This window comes from Mauremys reevesii, linkage group 3 (genome assembly GCF_016161935.1).
Source record: "Mauremys reevesii isolate NIE-2019 linkage group 3, ASM1616193v1, whole genome shotgun sequence".
Taxonomy (NCBI): domain Eukaryota; kingdom Metazoa; phylum Chordata; order Testudines; family Geoemydidae; genus Mauremys; species Mauremys reevesii.
Genome location: NC_052625.1, coordinates 178,426,143 through 178,440,661, shown reverse-complemented (window position 1 = coordinate 178,440,661; position 14,519 = coordinate 178,426,143). Strand labels below are relative to the sequence as shown.

The following is a 14,519-nucleotide window of genomic DNA, read 5'->3' as shown; positions in this document are numbered from 1 at the left end:
CAAGCAATGCCAGATGCTTCAGCGGGAATAAACAGAACTGGACAATTTATTGAGTTGATCCATCCTCTGTTCAGTCACATCCTGCAGTCAGAGGCTTATGGAAACTCAGAGCATGGGGTTGCATCACTGACCATTTTGGCTAATAGTTATTGTTGGACCTATCCTCCATTAACTTATCTAATACCCAGTTATTATTTTGGCCTTCACAACATCCCTTAGCAGCGAGGTCCACAGATAGACTGTATTGTGTGAAGTACTTCCTTATGATGATTTTAAACCTGCTGCCTATTAATTTCATTGGATGACCTCTGGTTCTTGTATTGTGAATGGGTAAATAACACTTACTTATTCACTTTCTCCATACCATTCATGGTTTTTCTAGACCTCTTTCTTATTCCCTCTTAAGTGTCTGCTTTCCAGGCTGAATATAGCCCCAGTCTTTTTAATCTCTCCTCATAGATAAAGTGTAACAAACCCTTAATTTTTGTTGCCCTTCTGTGTATTGTTTCCCATTCTAATGGATGATGATATCAAGTATCCAGTCTATTAGTAACAAAGGAGGATGTTTAGATATCTACTAGGGATAAACATGTTAAAATTGGCAGGCTTGAATAACATGCACCCACAAGACCTAAAGGAGTTAGCTGAGGGGAATTAACAGCTCTTACTTTTTAATAAATCTTGGAATACCAGGGAAGTTCTGGAAGAGTGCTAAGATTGTACTAATATTAAGAGGTTAAGCCAGGTTACCTAGGAAGTATAAACTGGTTAACATGACATCAGTCCTGAGCAGAATAATGGGAAAGCTAATCAAGAGTTCAGTTGATTGTTGACTGGAATTACATTCCTATTCTCTTAGTTTTATGGAAAATTGATTTTGTCAAACCTGCTTTCATTCTTTGGAATTACAAGTTCCGGTTGATTAGGCAATTGTGTAAATGTAATAAACTTAGTTTTTGTTAGGAGTTTGACTTGGTAAAGCATAACATTCTGATTTAAAAAATTAGCACTAGGCAATGTCAACAGAGCACATCTTAAATGAATTAAGAGTTGGTAACTGACAGACTTTAAAAAATAGTCAACAGGGAAATCATCAGATCAGGTCTGTTTCCAGTGAGGTTTGATGGTGCTATTCAAAATTTTCATTAGTGATCGGGAAGTAAATATAAAATCACTGCTGATCAAATCTGAGGATGGCATGCAGATTTGAGTAGTAAGTGACAGAGCAAACAGATCTGGATCACTTGGTAAACTGGGCTCATGCAAATTAAATGTTTTAATACAGCCAAATGTATTGGACAAGCAACTCAACATGAACTACCAATGTAGTGCTGTGGAAAAAAAGGGCTAATATGGCTCTTGAATGTGTAAACGGGAGTAGTAAATAGGACTAGGGAGATGATTTTTACTTCTATGGCACTAGAGAGGCAGATATTGGAATACTATGTACAGTTCTAGTGTCCACTTTTTAAAAAAGATTTTGGGGGCAGAAACCCAGAAAAATGGTTTTTGAGGGCTGGAGAAAATGCCTTGCAGTGAACTTAAGAAATTCAGTCTCTTCAGTTTATCAAAAAGATCGAGGTGGCTTGATTATAGTGTACCTGGGGAGTGGGCAGGAGATGGGATATGGGTACTAAAGGGATCTTTAGTCTACCAGGGAAAGATATAACAAGAACTAATGGCTGGAAGTTGAAGCTAGACCTAATGTGTGCATTGCTTTTAATTTTGAATTTAACAATGAGGGTGATTAGCCTTTGGAATAGTGGTGGGTTCTCCATCTCTTAGTCTTCAGATCAAGACTGGATGCCATTCTGGAAGATGTGCTTTAGCCAACCGCATGTTGTGTTCAGTATGGGATAGCTGGATGAAATTTAGTGGCGTCTTGTGTGCAAGAGGTCAGACAGATCTTATGGTACCTTCCGGCCTTAAATTATATGAATCAATAAATGTCATCTACAAATGAAGTGTGCATGATGCACATGTACACTTGAACTTTTGGCCTGTAAATTGCCCCACTGTTTCAGTTAATCCCCTGTTGAGATTGCTGGGATGGTTCATGTTTCTGAGCTGCTTCAGGTTTATACAGCATTCTCCGGGCTCAGACATATGTTCATATTTAAAGGTTATATTTATACCAATGAGGCCTAAAAACTGTTTTCTGTGGGATGCAAACTTTCATTTGAATCTGGATGTCATGCTTGCTGGATAGCTACAACAAATTGTCAGACAAGTTTATACTCCACACCTAAATGTTCAGTCATAATTGACTAATGAATATCACTTAAGAAAACAATAAATAAAATCCTGCTCGCAGGTCTTGGCCATAAAGTGGAAAATAAAAAATCCCTCTTTTTAGAGGCTTGAATTTCTGATGCATTGTGGGTTTTTTGCCCTCTTTCCCCCCCCCCCCCCCCCCCAGTGAAATAGACTGGTCTCAGACTAATCTTCAGTAAAAAATTTATTTTCTATTGGAATACATGGATTCTTCCTTAGTGCATAAGTATATATTCAGGCTTGCTTTTTTCTATTAGATTTTGCCCTTTTCTAACTTTTTCTAACTGTCACTCTTTCTTTCCACAATGTTTTAGACAGCTCACCGAACTGGAGCCTTTAAAATGTTCTAGGCTTTTTAGTGTTCACTATGCAAATAGTCTAATTCATTAAGTGAATATACATTTGTCTAAAAGACATTGTTAAATAATTTCTAAATACCTTGCAGATTTTACTCTTACTTTGAGCTTCTTAGCATATGCACAAAGGTGGTATGTGACCAGGATTACTTTATCTAAACCAGTATTTGGAGGATCTTCCATTGCAGTGCATGCAACATGCTAATGTTTCCTATTCCTGCTTTAGGAGCTGCTGGACAAATTTTTAATAGCTAATGCAACTAATCCAGAGAGCAAGGTATTCTACCTGAAGATGAAGGGAGACTACTTCCGATACCTTGCTGAAGTTGCATGTGGAGATGACAGAAAACGTAAGCATACTGTGTTCAATCATGCTCAAACAGTTAACGCCTACTTCTGTTTTGAGGTGGTGGGGAGAGGAAAGAGGCGCTAGAATGCACTGCATGTGTCACTAACTCTCATAACTCTCAATAAAATGGAGAGGGACTGCGTTTAGATCTGATCTCTCAGTGCCAGTTTTCAAAGTTTAGGTTGACTTTTACTGGACCTCAAGTGGTCTGCACTGAAAGACTTCATTATCTGGTGAAATGGAATTTAGTGTAGTAGTCCCTTCCCCCACCTCCTCCCATGTGAATGGCTATTGAAGAAATGCTTATTTGAAACTTTCAAAATACTCTCTAGGTGAAAGGTCTCCTAATGGCTTGAGATACATAAAACTATACTTGTATTTTTTTTCCTCCCAAGGTAAGTAGGCTAGAGGTATTGGGGAAAGAGGAAGCTGTCTACAACTTTGTCTGCATTGTCCCTATCAACCCATAGTTTTAATTGGGCAAAACTTAACTGTCAAGCCATGACTCCTTGAGTCAGATGCAGCATTGTGTACACTAGGAATTTACTTCAGTATAGCTGTGAGTCTCAGGGGTGTAAAAATCCTTCTGTCAATGTAGTTACTCCCTCTCAGGGAGGTGGATTACTTATGCCAATGGGAGAATTCCTCCTGTTGGCATAGGTAGTGTCTACACTGAAGTGCTACAGCGGCGCAGCTGTGCTGCTGTAGTGCTTTAAGTGTACACGTATCCTAAATAAGATGACAAATGTAAATTAAATTACTACCTAGATGGACAAAGTGATACTAAAGTAATAGTAATCCGGTATCCTATCAAGAAAGAAAATTTATGGTGAGCTCCAGTCTTAAGCTGTCTGATGCTGGTAGAGCTAGTACACTCCTTTTGTGATTCTAGTCTGTTTACTTTGCTGATCCTGAAGGACTATAGTCCCTCAGAAACCTCAGCAGCCATTAGGACTTACTGCAGGGGTGGAAAGAAACAGCCCGTCACTTGATACGGGGGCATTCAGACACTGTTAGCAGTCAACACCTGTTCTGTGGACCATAGAAAATTGTTCACCATAACAGTTAAACTAGATGTTCAGAAGACACATTGGAATGAGTAAGACAACTATCCTGAAAGGTACCCAGATGTCACACCAAGGGCAATATAAAAATTTGGGCAGGTATTAAGAATTAGTGATAACTTCATACAGCTCAAGGTAATCCTGGAATTCTGCCATGATAGAGAAGAGAGTTTGCCAGTCCCTGAGGAGCTGAGCTGTCAGCTGACCATAGAACAGAATGGGTTGCTGATAGAGAGTCAACCAGTTGCAGATGACTCAATTAAACCATATGTGAGGGAGGGGCATGGAGCTGATTTTCACTTGCACAAAGGCCTTATTACACTTTTTCTGGCAGTGTAAAGGAACCTCTAAATGGGTGCAAATGTAAAATGGTGTAAAGAGGCCTTGATGTAAATGAGAACTGAGTCTAAAACTCTTAAAGCCCTTGGCTCTAACAGGACTGTGGCAGAAAGTCAAAGCCAGTAGGCTATCATTGAATGTAATCAAGCTGTCAACGCTATCTTTGTTCAGCTTCCATGATAGTCTTACTTCCATTTTAATGTCCAATACCCAATATAACTTTAAGGGCTTGTCTATGCACAGAAGTTGCACTATTTTAAACTTGGGTTTTAAAACTCATTTTTGTAAACTGATGCAAATCCCTGTGTGGATACTTCTGTGGGCAGGGCCACCAACCCCGCCTGTGGTTTTAACATTCCTTGACATTTTCCATTTTCAGTAGCTTATAACTTTGTCAAACCATTTGGGTTAATGTTTTCTGTCAGGTGTTTGCCTCAGGCTAAATTAGTTTAGAAATTTTCAGCCAAAATGGTTCAGTAGTTTCCAAAAACAACAGAGATAAATGCTTTGCCCATGCAACAAAATTCTGATGGACTTTTCTGTGAAAAGCTTTGGAGCACAGATTTGAAATTTGGCAGGAGGTGGCCTTTGTGTCAGGGGTGTGCCTTTTCCATCCCTGTGAATATCTACCCAGATTTGGCTATGTTATAAGCCTTTGAAGAATTGTACTTCCCCATGTCCAATAGATACTGCGTAATTTTTAACAGCTAACTTCCCTGAAGGTTCCATCTGCACTGAGTATGCTGCTTCAGCCCAGGGCTGAGCAGGACTTTACCTGTTACTGCTGCTCTGGGCTGCTGCAAGCCAGCCTGGATTCACGCACCTCAAATGACAGCATTGAGAACTCTCTCTCCTGTCCCCTCAATGATCCCCCTGATGGGCCCAGGCAGCATGGAAGAGGAATCTGCTTGACTGTAATGTAGATGGGACAAAAAACAGACCTTTGAGAGGGAGTAGATTGGGTTGAGGAAACTGGGGCTAGAGACTGGCAGGAGTTGGGGAGGGAGATTGGGACATAAAACAAGGTTACAGACTGAGAGCCAGAGTGGGGAAACCTGGAGTAGGGGAGAAATCAGAAGCCTGAAGAATGTAAACTGGGACTGGTTAAGTGAAGAGATTGGGACTGGGATAAGGAGCCAGGTGTGGGAAAGAGATGGGACAGGGTGGAGGAGGGTATGTGGAAAAAGAAGTTTGTTTGGTGGGAGGGAGAAATGGGTGGTGGGGGAGAAGGGGAGAATGCCCATTAAGGTGCACTCTTCCAAATTCTTGAGGGGACACACATTATGAGCTATTCCATTAGCTCAAGTGGGAGAGGTGCATGGTGTATCTGATGGTTCCTGCTAATGATCTATGTGGGTGTCAATATGATGCCACAGGGTGGAATTTTTTTTTAAAAAAGTAGGAAATTAAACACAAATTCTTTAAAATACAGTTTTCAAGGTTTCAAAGTCAAGAACTTGGAAATTAAATGCCAGACTTCAGGTTGCCTGTACATTTGCACTATAGAATCATAGAATGGTGGTAAGGCCCTCAAGTGGTCATCAAGTCCATCCCCCTTCACTGAGGTAGGACCAAATAAACCTAGACCATCCCTAACAATGGTTTGTTCAACCTGTTCTTAAAAAACCTAATCCAGAGATTAACTATCCTTAGAGATAGGTTCTTCCCCCCCCCCCCCCCCCCAAAATATCCTGCCTAAATTTCCTATGCTGCAGGTATTACTACTTGTCCTACCTTCAGTGGACATGGAGAACAATTGATCACTGTCCTCTTTAGAAGAGCCCTTAACATACATTTGAAGACTTATCAGGTCCCCTCTGTTGTCTTTTCTCTAGACTAAACATGCCCAGTTTTTAATCTTTCTTTATAACTCAGGTTTTCTAAATGTTGTATCACTTTTTGTTGCTCTCCTGGACTGACACCTCACCAGTGCCCAGTACAGCAAGACAACTACCTTCCATGTCTTGCATATAACATTCCTCTTAATATACCTCAGAATATTAGCCTTTTTTGCAGCTGCATCTTTGTTGACTTGTATTCAATTTGTGATCCACTATAGTCCCCAGATCCTTCAGCAGTACAACTGTGTAGCCAGTTATTCCCCAATTTGTAGTTGTTTTGTTCCTCACCCCATCCCCCTTCCTAAGTGAAGTACTTTGCACTGGTCTTTATTGACTTTCATCTTGCTGGGGGGTTTTAGACCAATTTTCCAGTTTGTCAAGGTCATTTTGAATGCTAATCCTGTTCTGTAAAGTTCTTGTAACCTTTCCCAGTTTAGTTCATCCACAGATTTTATTGGTATACTCTCTACTTCATTATCTAATTTGTTGATGAAAATATTGAATAGTACCAGACCCCATGCAGGATCTCAACAGATATGCCCCTCCCAGTTTGACAGCTACTCAGATTTTAGGCCATAGAGGGATCATCATGATCATCTAGTCCAGTGGTTCTTAATCTTTACTGCACCCTGCAACCCTTTGGTTCTCAAAATATGTTATCGCACCCCTTATAAAAAATCATTGAAGTAGGTCAGTTCTTTACAAACAACAAATATATCTAGGTTTATATTACAGAAATCATTAAAGTGAATGTTACTAAATTTATAGGTTTGAGGAAACAGAGTAGTTATACTTATGTGCCTGTGCTTAATTTGTGTTCTCGATGATTTACCTTCTAAAAAAATCTGGCATGTCTTGCACACCCAGAAAGGGCATCTCGCACCCCAGGTTAAGAACCATTGATCTAGTCTGACCACCTGCCCATCGCAGGCCACAGAACCTCACCTGCCCATTCTTGCAGTAGGCCTATAACCTCTTGCTAAGTTACAAGTCCTCACATCTTGATTTTAAAGACTTTTTTCAAGTCAGAATTCAATTTACTTGAATTCAAATCAGTGAGTGACCCGTGCCCCATGCTCCAAAGGAAGGTGTACTCTTTCAGTATGGCCTTTCAACCAGTTATGTATCCACCTTATAGCAATCAAGATATATAAGATCTCTCCCACATCCTCAACATTCACTAGACAAGTAACCCTATCAAAAAAGAAAATTACGTTGGTTTGGCATGATTTGTTCTTGACATATCCATGCTGGCTATTTCTTATTAGCCTATTATCCTCTAGGAGGTGCTTATAGATTGTCTAATAAATTGTACCAGTATGACAGTCCGTATTTACATGATCACATACTATTTTTGCCGTAGGACCTTTACCTCATTCAGTGCATAGAATGAACTGTGCTCACTTAATGAGAAGTTGTTCATAGTTTTCTCCTTGTTGCTCAGTGCCTGGCCCTCTGTCTTTACGTCTCATTATTCAAGTCCTGCTATGAAGACAATTATTTCCTCATGAGCTTTTCTATGGCAATTATCACGATAGTACTTAATACAGTGCTTTACAAGTATTACCGACTTTATTTTCACAACATGCCTGTGAGATGGGAGGAATTGGAGTATTATCCCCGTTTTAGAGATGGGGAACAGTCACAATGATATGGTCAAAAGTATTTACTAATTTTGTTGCCCAGTTAGATATGCCTAATACCCATTGAGTCCCTAGTATTATATCACACTTCATATGTTGAAAGTACAGCTCCCACTGATGTGAGTGCTCAGCAGTTTTGCAGATCAGATGCCAAGATCTCAATTTGGGCACCCAGAAAATGAGGAACACACAATTAGTGACTACCTGTGAAAAGTTTGATTTTAAGTGACCTACCTACGGCAGGGATAGAATCCAGGTTTCCAGGGCAGTATTAAATAGCCTTAAAAAGAACAGGAGTACTTGTGGCACCTTAGAGACTATGCTGAAATAAATTTGTTAGTCTCTAAGGTGCCACGAGTACTCCTGTTCTTCTGTGGATACAGACTAACACGGTTGCTACTCTGAAACCTTAAATAGCCTTGACCATGAAAACATCCTTTTTTTTGTGTGTTTTGTTTTGTTTGTTTATCATTTGCCTCACTTATTACATACACCTTCCTGCTTCTCCAACAAACAAAGCAGGAGTGCTGTAGACACCAGCCTCCTTTACTACATAACCCTGATGCATCCCCAGAGCAGCTCCACCCTGTCCACTGGGGTCCTGTGGAAAAATTGTATGTGATCATGTAATTAAAGATTCATACACATAAGAGGGCTAAATAAAGGTTGCATGGGCAACCTTACTTCTGGGATTTCCAGAGTCCTTCACTTTGCAATTTTAATCTTAACATGTTTTTTTGTATGTAATACCTATTTAGTTTGAGCCTATAAATGTCAGAACACAGTTGCCCCAGTTTAAAAGTCACACCCTTAGTTAAGCCAATGCAACTGTTTCTTTCAGCCTAAATAATGAGGCCAAGCATTTCTCTAAGGAGGTATTTGAAGCTAGTGTGAGGGACTTGGCTTGCACTTTTCTCTATATCATCCCCCTTTTTATGTTGAAATGTTCCTGTTTCTCAACAGAAACAATAGAAAATTCACAAGCAGCTTATCAGGAGGCATTTGACATCAGCAAGAAAGAGATGCAACCTACACATCCAATTCGTTTGGGTCTAGCTCTTAACTTTTCTGTATTTTACTATGAGATCCTCAACAACCCTGAGCTTGCCTGCACGCTGGCAAAGACAGTAAGTTGCTCTATCTTTTTTTGGAAGGAGGGTAATTCTAATTAATGGAAGCTAATCAATCCACATTATTCAGATCAGTCTGTCTTGTACAATAAAATCCTATTTCATTTAATGTATTTGATTTGCAGGTGCTTACTGTCAGCTGACTTAGTGACACTGTCAACTTTCGGTTACAGTATTTGTTACTGAAAGAATTTTAAACATACAAGATTTGTGCTGTTTTAAGCTTTTTTTTTTAACCAACTTGGGCAATGCAAATCAATGAAACTCTTTTCACTTTCTTCAATGCTGCATGCTTGTTTATTAAAGCTGTCTTCATGGAAAAAGGTTACACTTAATTTTGAATTGTCCCTTTAATATCTACCCCTAGTAACACTAAGAAGAGTATTCCTAATCAGTACCTCAATGTAAATATGAAAAACAACTTAATTATTCTAGGCTTTTGATGAGGCTATCGCAGAACTTGATACGCTGAATGAAGACTCATACAAAGACAGTACTCTCATCATGCAGTTGCTTAGAGACAACCTAACAGTAAGTTGTCCTTTTGTGCTATTTGGTCCAATAGCTGTAATTGTATAATAGCTATACTTAGACCTCATTTGTGTGATAAAACCAAAACATGATCTTTATCTAGCACTGAACATCTTGATATTTAGGCCTATTATGTGCTGTATTGAAGAGTTACTCTTGTAAGTAGGTTGAGGTCTAATTTAAACTTTAGTGTGAAAAATTAATTGCATTAATCAGTGGCAGATTCAAAGTTGGTTTGGACTAAAATAATAGCATAAGTTAGTCAGTTTCCATATAGCTAAATACAACTTCACTTCCATCATAAGACCAGCAGGCTTATTTGACTTAGCAGATAGGACTATAAATCTGGTGGAAAAAATGATGATGATCCACAGTCATTAAGACAAGAATGAAAAAAGTTAATTGTCTTAAAGGTATTATTGGTTCCAGCCATATTCCCCCATACTTAAATGGGGAATATGGCTGGAACTTTTTAATACTTCTAAATCTGGAATGAACTTTTAAGGTACACCAACTATATATCATGTTATTGGTCTAAGGGAGAGCTAACTACATACTCCAGCAATAGTCCTCACTGTAGTTTTCCATAACAATAGGAGTTGTGACCTTGACTTGTGAGGTGAAAGTGCAACCAGAGAGGGATATCTTGACATTCCAGAGAACAGACTTGTATATTTCTTAAGTGCCAGTAGTATAATTGGGTACAATATATTAAACAAACAGATCTGTATTTGTTTAGCATTATGTCTACTTTGGCTAGTTAAATCTTAAACAGTTATGTATATGGCTGTGCCCTATAGATGCGAAGGTGCTCACCGTAAGCCAGTGGAAGCTCTGCAAATTAAAGCAACGGAGCTTTACACCTCCAAACTATAGCACTTAACAAATGTAGAACTCCTCCCATCTAGTCCTTGACTTTAGTAATAGGACAGTTGGTGCTAACATGGATAGATGAGTAAGTTTTCATGCTGATGTGGCTTTTTTCTTATTTCTAGTTATGGACATCAGACAATGCAGGAGAAGAATGTGATGCTGCAGAAGGTGCAGAAAACTAAACTGCACATGGGGTGTCATTCTCTTTCCTTCTCAAGAAACCTTTTTACACGTCTCCATTCCTTATTAGCTCCACTTGGATTTCCTATAGCAAAGAGAACCCATCCATGTGTATGGAAATCAGTTTATAGTCTTTTCACACTGCAGCTTTGGGAAAACTCCATTCCTTGATTTGTGTTTGTCCTGGCCTTCCCTGTGTGCAGTTACTGCTGTAGAAAAGTATTAATAGCTTCATTTCATATAAACATAAGTAATTTCCAAACACTTATGTAGCGGACTAAAGTGTACCTGGTATTTAAAAACAAAAATCTGAACCAGTTCCTGCAAGTTGACTGTGTTTTGTATTCAGTAAAGATATTAAAATGTAGTTAATTGCAACTAAAGAGTGTTCAACATAGCTTTCTAATTCTCCACATTCCCTCTTATTCTGCAGGGTTTCCTTTCAGTAACTTACTTTCTCATGCAACTGTGTATTCTTTTCATGAAGGTTATGGAAGTATTGGGCCAGATGGAAAGTTTGGCATTTTTAGATTGAGAATTACAAATTGAGTTGCCTTCTGTGTAATATGCTGCAGGGGCTACAGTATGTCTGTGTGAAAATGAGGGTGTCGTCTTACTCAGTCTTCAGTTGCTGCTGTTTATAAGTTGATATCCCTTCCCAATAAAAGTCACTTACACTCCTGCCTTTGTAGTTCTGGTATTCACTTTACTATGTACTAGAAACAGCATGGAACTGCTGGAATACAGACAGTGCTTTTTGGCAGACTAAAGTGCACGTCATTTCTTAATACACTGGAATGGGAAAACCAATTCAAGTTCACATGTTCAAGTATAACATTTAGTACTTTTCCATGCAGATTTGTGCACATGTGAGAAGGTGTCAAGTTTGTCCAGTGATTGTTATTTAGAGAGTTGGACCACTATTGTGTGTTGCTAATCATTGATTGTAGTCCCAAAAAAGCCTTGTGAAAATGTTATGCCCTATGTAACAGCAAAGTAACATTAAATAAAATTACATTTTATAAACCACTTACTGTTTTTGTAACAATTCCATGCAATTACCTTGAGAGCTGAATTATAGCAAATCTTTCTAGGAGAAATGTCCTTCTCAAACCTGTAACTCATACTTAGTCAGTTGTTCAGATGAATTTACTTTGTATTTACATATTAATGAATTGTATGAAAATACCTGAAAGTTAGGTATTCATATGAATAGTTCATAGGGACAGATAATCCTCAAAGTATAACCTGTGGCATGTGTCCTCCTTAATGAAGCTACTTGCACTGATAGAAATTGTTAAAGACACAAGCTAAGGAGTTAAATACCAAGTAGTACTCCTTGCTACTAAGAGTTGAAACAGCCTGATATGTATTCCATTGCCGCAAATCTGTTATCGCCTGATTCTTCTTCAAATGGCATCCCTATGGGTGCTCCACTGTAGATGTGCTTGTATCCCTACACTAATCAGGGAACTTTGGTAGCAGTATCAGTTAGGCCCTACACATTCATTTCCCTTCCTCATGCTACACCACAAGGCTAGCATGAGGCTAACCCCCCTCAGTTTTTCCTCATCCACCCCGACTCGTGACGGAGCTATTTGCAGTTCATTAAAACTGTATTACTTCAATTTGATTTCTATAGTTCTCTTAGTTCCCAGTTATAGTCAGTTTTTTTTTCTGATATGTAAACTATTCAAAACTGAATGACTTTTTATTGAATGGATCCCGGAGTCGCATCATGACCAATTTAAGGCCATTGTCCAGGAGAGGCCAGTTAGTGGTGAAGATATTGCTGCAATCTTCCCTCAATGCAGTCTCCATGGCGGTGGTGATGTGACAGGCATCTTGGCTTCATCTGTCAAGCTTCCCGAAGGAGGTACAGTCTACAGTTGAAGACTTCCCTTTTGAGGGCACAAAGCTCTTTGCAGAGAAGATGGATGCCTCTTTTCATACCCTGAAAGACTCCAGGGACACTCTCCAGTTGCTGGGCATTGACATGCCAAGACAAAGACTGTTCAGTTCCCAATCCCAGCAAGACCCCACACATCTCAATATATGGCTCAACACCACTAGGAGCCACAGAAAAAGGGCAAATTTCCCAAGAGCAAATCATCTGGCCTACAGTCTTCTTTATCCCAGCCCTCTACGTCCAAATACCAGTTTTGACAGATGGGTTGAGACATGTTAGACCACTCCCCCCACCCCCCAACTGATATAGCTGACCATTGCTTTACACCCATTTGACCACCGATTGGCAGTGTTCCACAGTGCTTGGGAATGTATAACATCGGACCAGTGGGTCCTAGAGATTGTTCAAACTCTGTACTTGATCCATTATACCTTCTTACCCCTCCACAACACCCTTCCCTGCCCTTCAGGGACCCTTCTCGCAAGAGTTTATTATGACAAAAGGTAGGTCGTTTCCTCCAGTTAGGAGCCATAGAACCAGTACCTCAAAATCTTCTGCTCTTATTTCCTAATTTTCAAAAGAAAGGGAGTTTGGAGACCCATAGCGGACCTCAGAGCTCTCAAGTTTTTCAAGGCTCAAAAGATGGTCACATTATCAACGATCATTCCAGCACTGGAACAGGGAGACTGGTTTTTGGCCCTCAGCATTCAGGATGCCTACTTTAATATCCCAGTCCTACCAACTCAGACAATTTCTGATTCATTCTGGGACAAGACCACTACCAATACAGGGTGCTCCCCTTTGGGGTATCATTGGCCCCGAGTGTTTTCCACGGTTCTCTCGATGGTAGCCACTCACTTATGATCCCTTGGGAGTGTGATTTTTACCTATGTGCTGACAATTGGTTCCTCAAAGCCTGATCTCTCCAAGAGGCTCAGCAAGTCACCAAAGCTGCAATGAATGCACTTGTTTACAGAACTGGGTCTACAGATCAATACCCAGAAGTCACCCTTGTCCCAGTGCAACACCTGGAATTCATAGGAGCTGATCTTGACTCATCACAGTCCGGAGTTCTCTTGCCTCAACACAGGTTCCTCTCCTTGGTCACGCACAGTCTGTTCAGAGCAGCCCACAAATATCAGCCAGAGTTGGCCTCCAACTCTTCGGGCATATGGAAACGTGCACAGCAGTAAGCCCACATGCCAGGCTTCACATGTGATCCTTTCAGAAGTGGTTTAGCTCAGTTTACAGACCAAGCAGTGACAGACTGGAGAAACGTATGTCACCAACCACAGGATCAAAAATTCCTTAGACTGGTGGAAGAACCCAGCCAACATTTGGAAAGGAATCCCCCTCTCACAAAAACCACCATTGTTGCTCCTCACCACTGTCACATTTATAGGGTGGGGCACACATCTACATGGCCTCATAGCACAAGGAAGTGGTCATCCACAGAGATATCCCTTCACATGAATCTCCTTGAGCTAAAAGTGATCAGGAATACCTGTGCTCATTTCCTCCTCCTGATCAAAGAGCCTAACAGACAACATAGCCAGTATGTACTACCTCAATCATCATGCAGGAGACAGGTCTCCCTCCCTCTGTGCAGAGGTGATGAAGCTATTCAATTGACACACTGTTGATGGCGGATAGTCTGTCACAAATTCCTGCATGACCATGAGTGGGAGGTAGACCCAAAAGTACTCCATGACCTACCCAGACATTGAGGGACACAGTCCAAAGATCTGCTTGCCTCTCACCTGACCAAGAAATGTCCACACTTCTGCTCTAGAGCAGAGATGGGACAACACTCCTTGCTGCTCCTTCTCTAGGACAGGGACTTTCTCTATGCCTTTCCTCCATTTTCCCTACTGTCAAAGGTCCTACTGAAAATAAAAAGGGACAGAGGTCACGTCATTCTGATTACTCCTATTTGGCTGAGACAGACCTGGTAGCATTACTCGTCACAGCTCGTGATGTGCCTGTCGAACCCTTTCCTACCACCTCTCGCAGAATGGGAGGACCTGTCC

The 14,519-nt window shown here is 40.3% G+C and overlaps 1 protein-coding gene across 2 annotated transcripts in view; it reads left to right on the top strand.

Annotated features, from left to right (window-relative positions):
* Window positions 1–11,264, top strand: part of YWHAQ (tyrosine 3-monooxygenase/tryptophan 5-monooxygenase activation protein theta) — a 42,069-nt gene extending 30,805 nt beyond the window's left edge. For both annotated transcript variants that reach the window (XM_039531112.1, XM_039531114.1), the window contains exons 3-6: window positions 2,857–2,980; window positions 8,830–8,993; window positions 9,432–9,527; window positions 10,523–11,264. In XM_039531112.1, the coding sequence (XP_039387046.1) occupies window positions 2,857–2,980; window positions 8,830–8,993; window positions 9,432–9,527; window positions 10,523–10,582 (444 nt within the window). In that variant the 3' untranslated portion in view covers window positions 10,583–11,264. The remainder of the gene's footprint in view (window positions 1–2,856; window positions 2,981–8,829; window positions 8,994–9,431; window positions 9,528–10,522) is intronic.
* The last annotated feature ends 3,255 nt before the right edge of the window (window positions 11,265–14,519 follow it).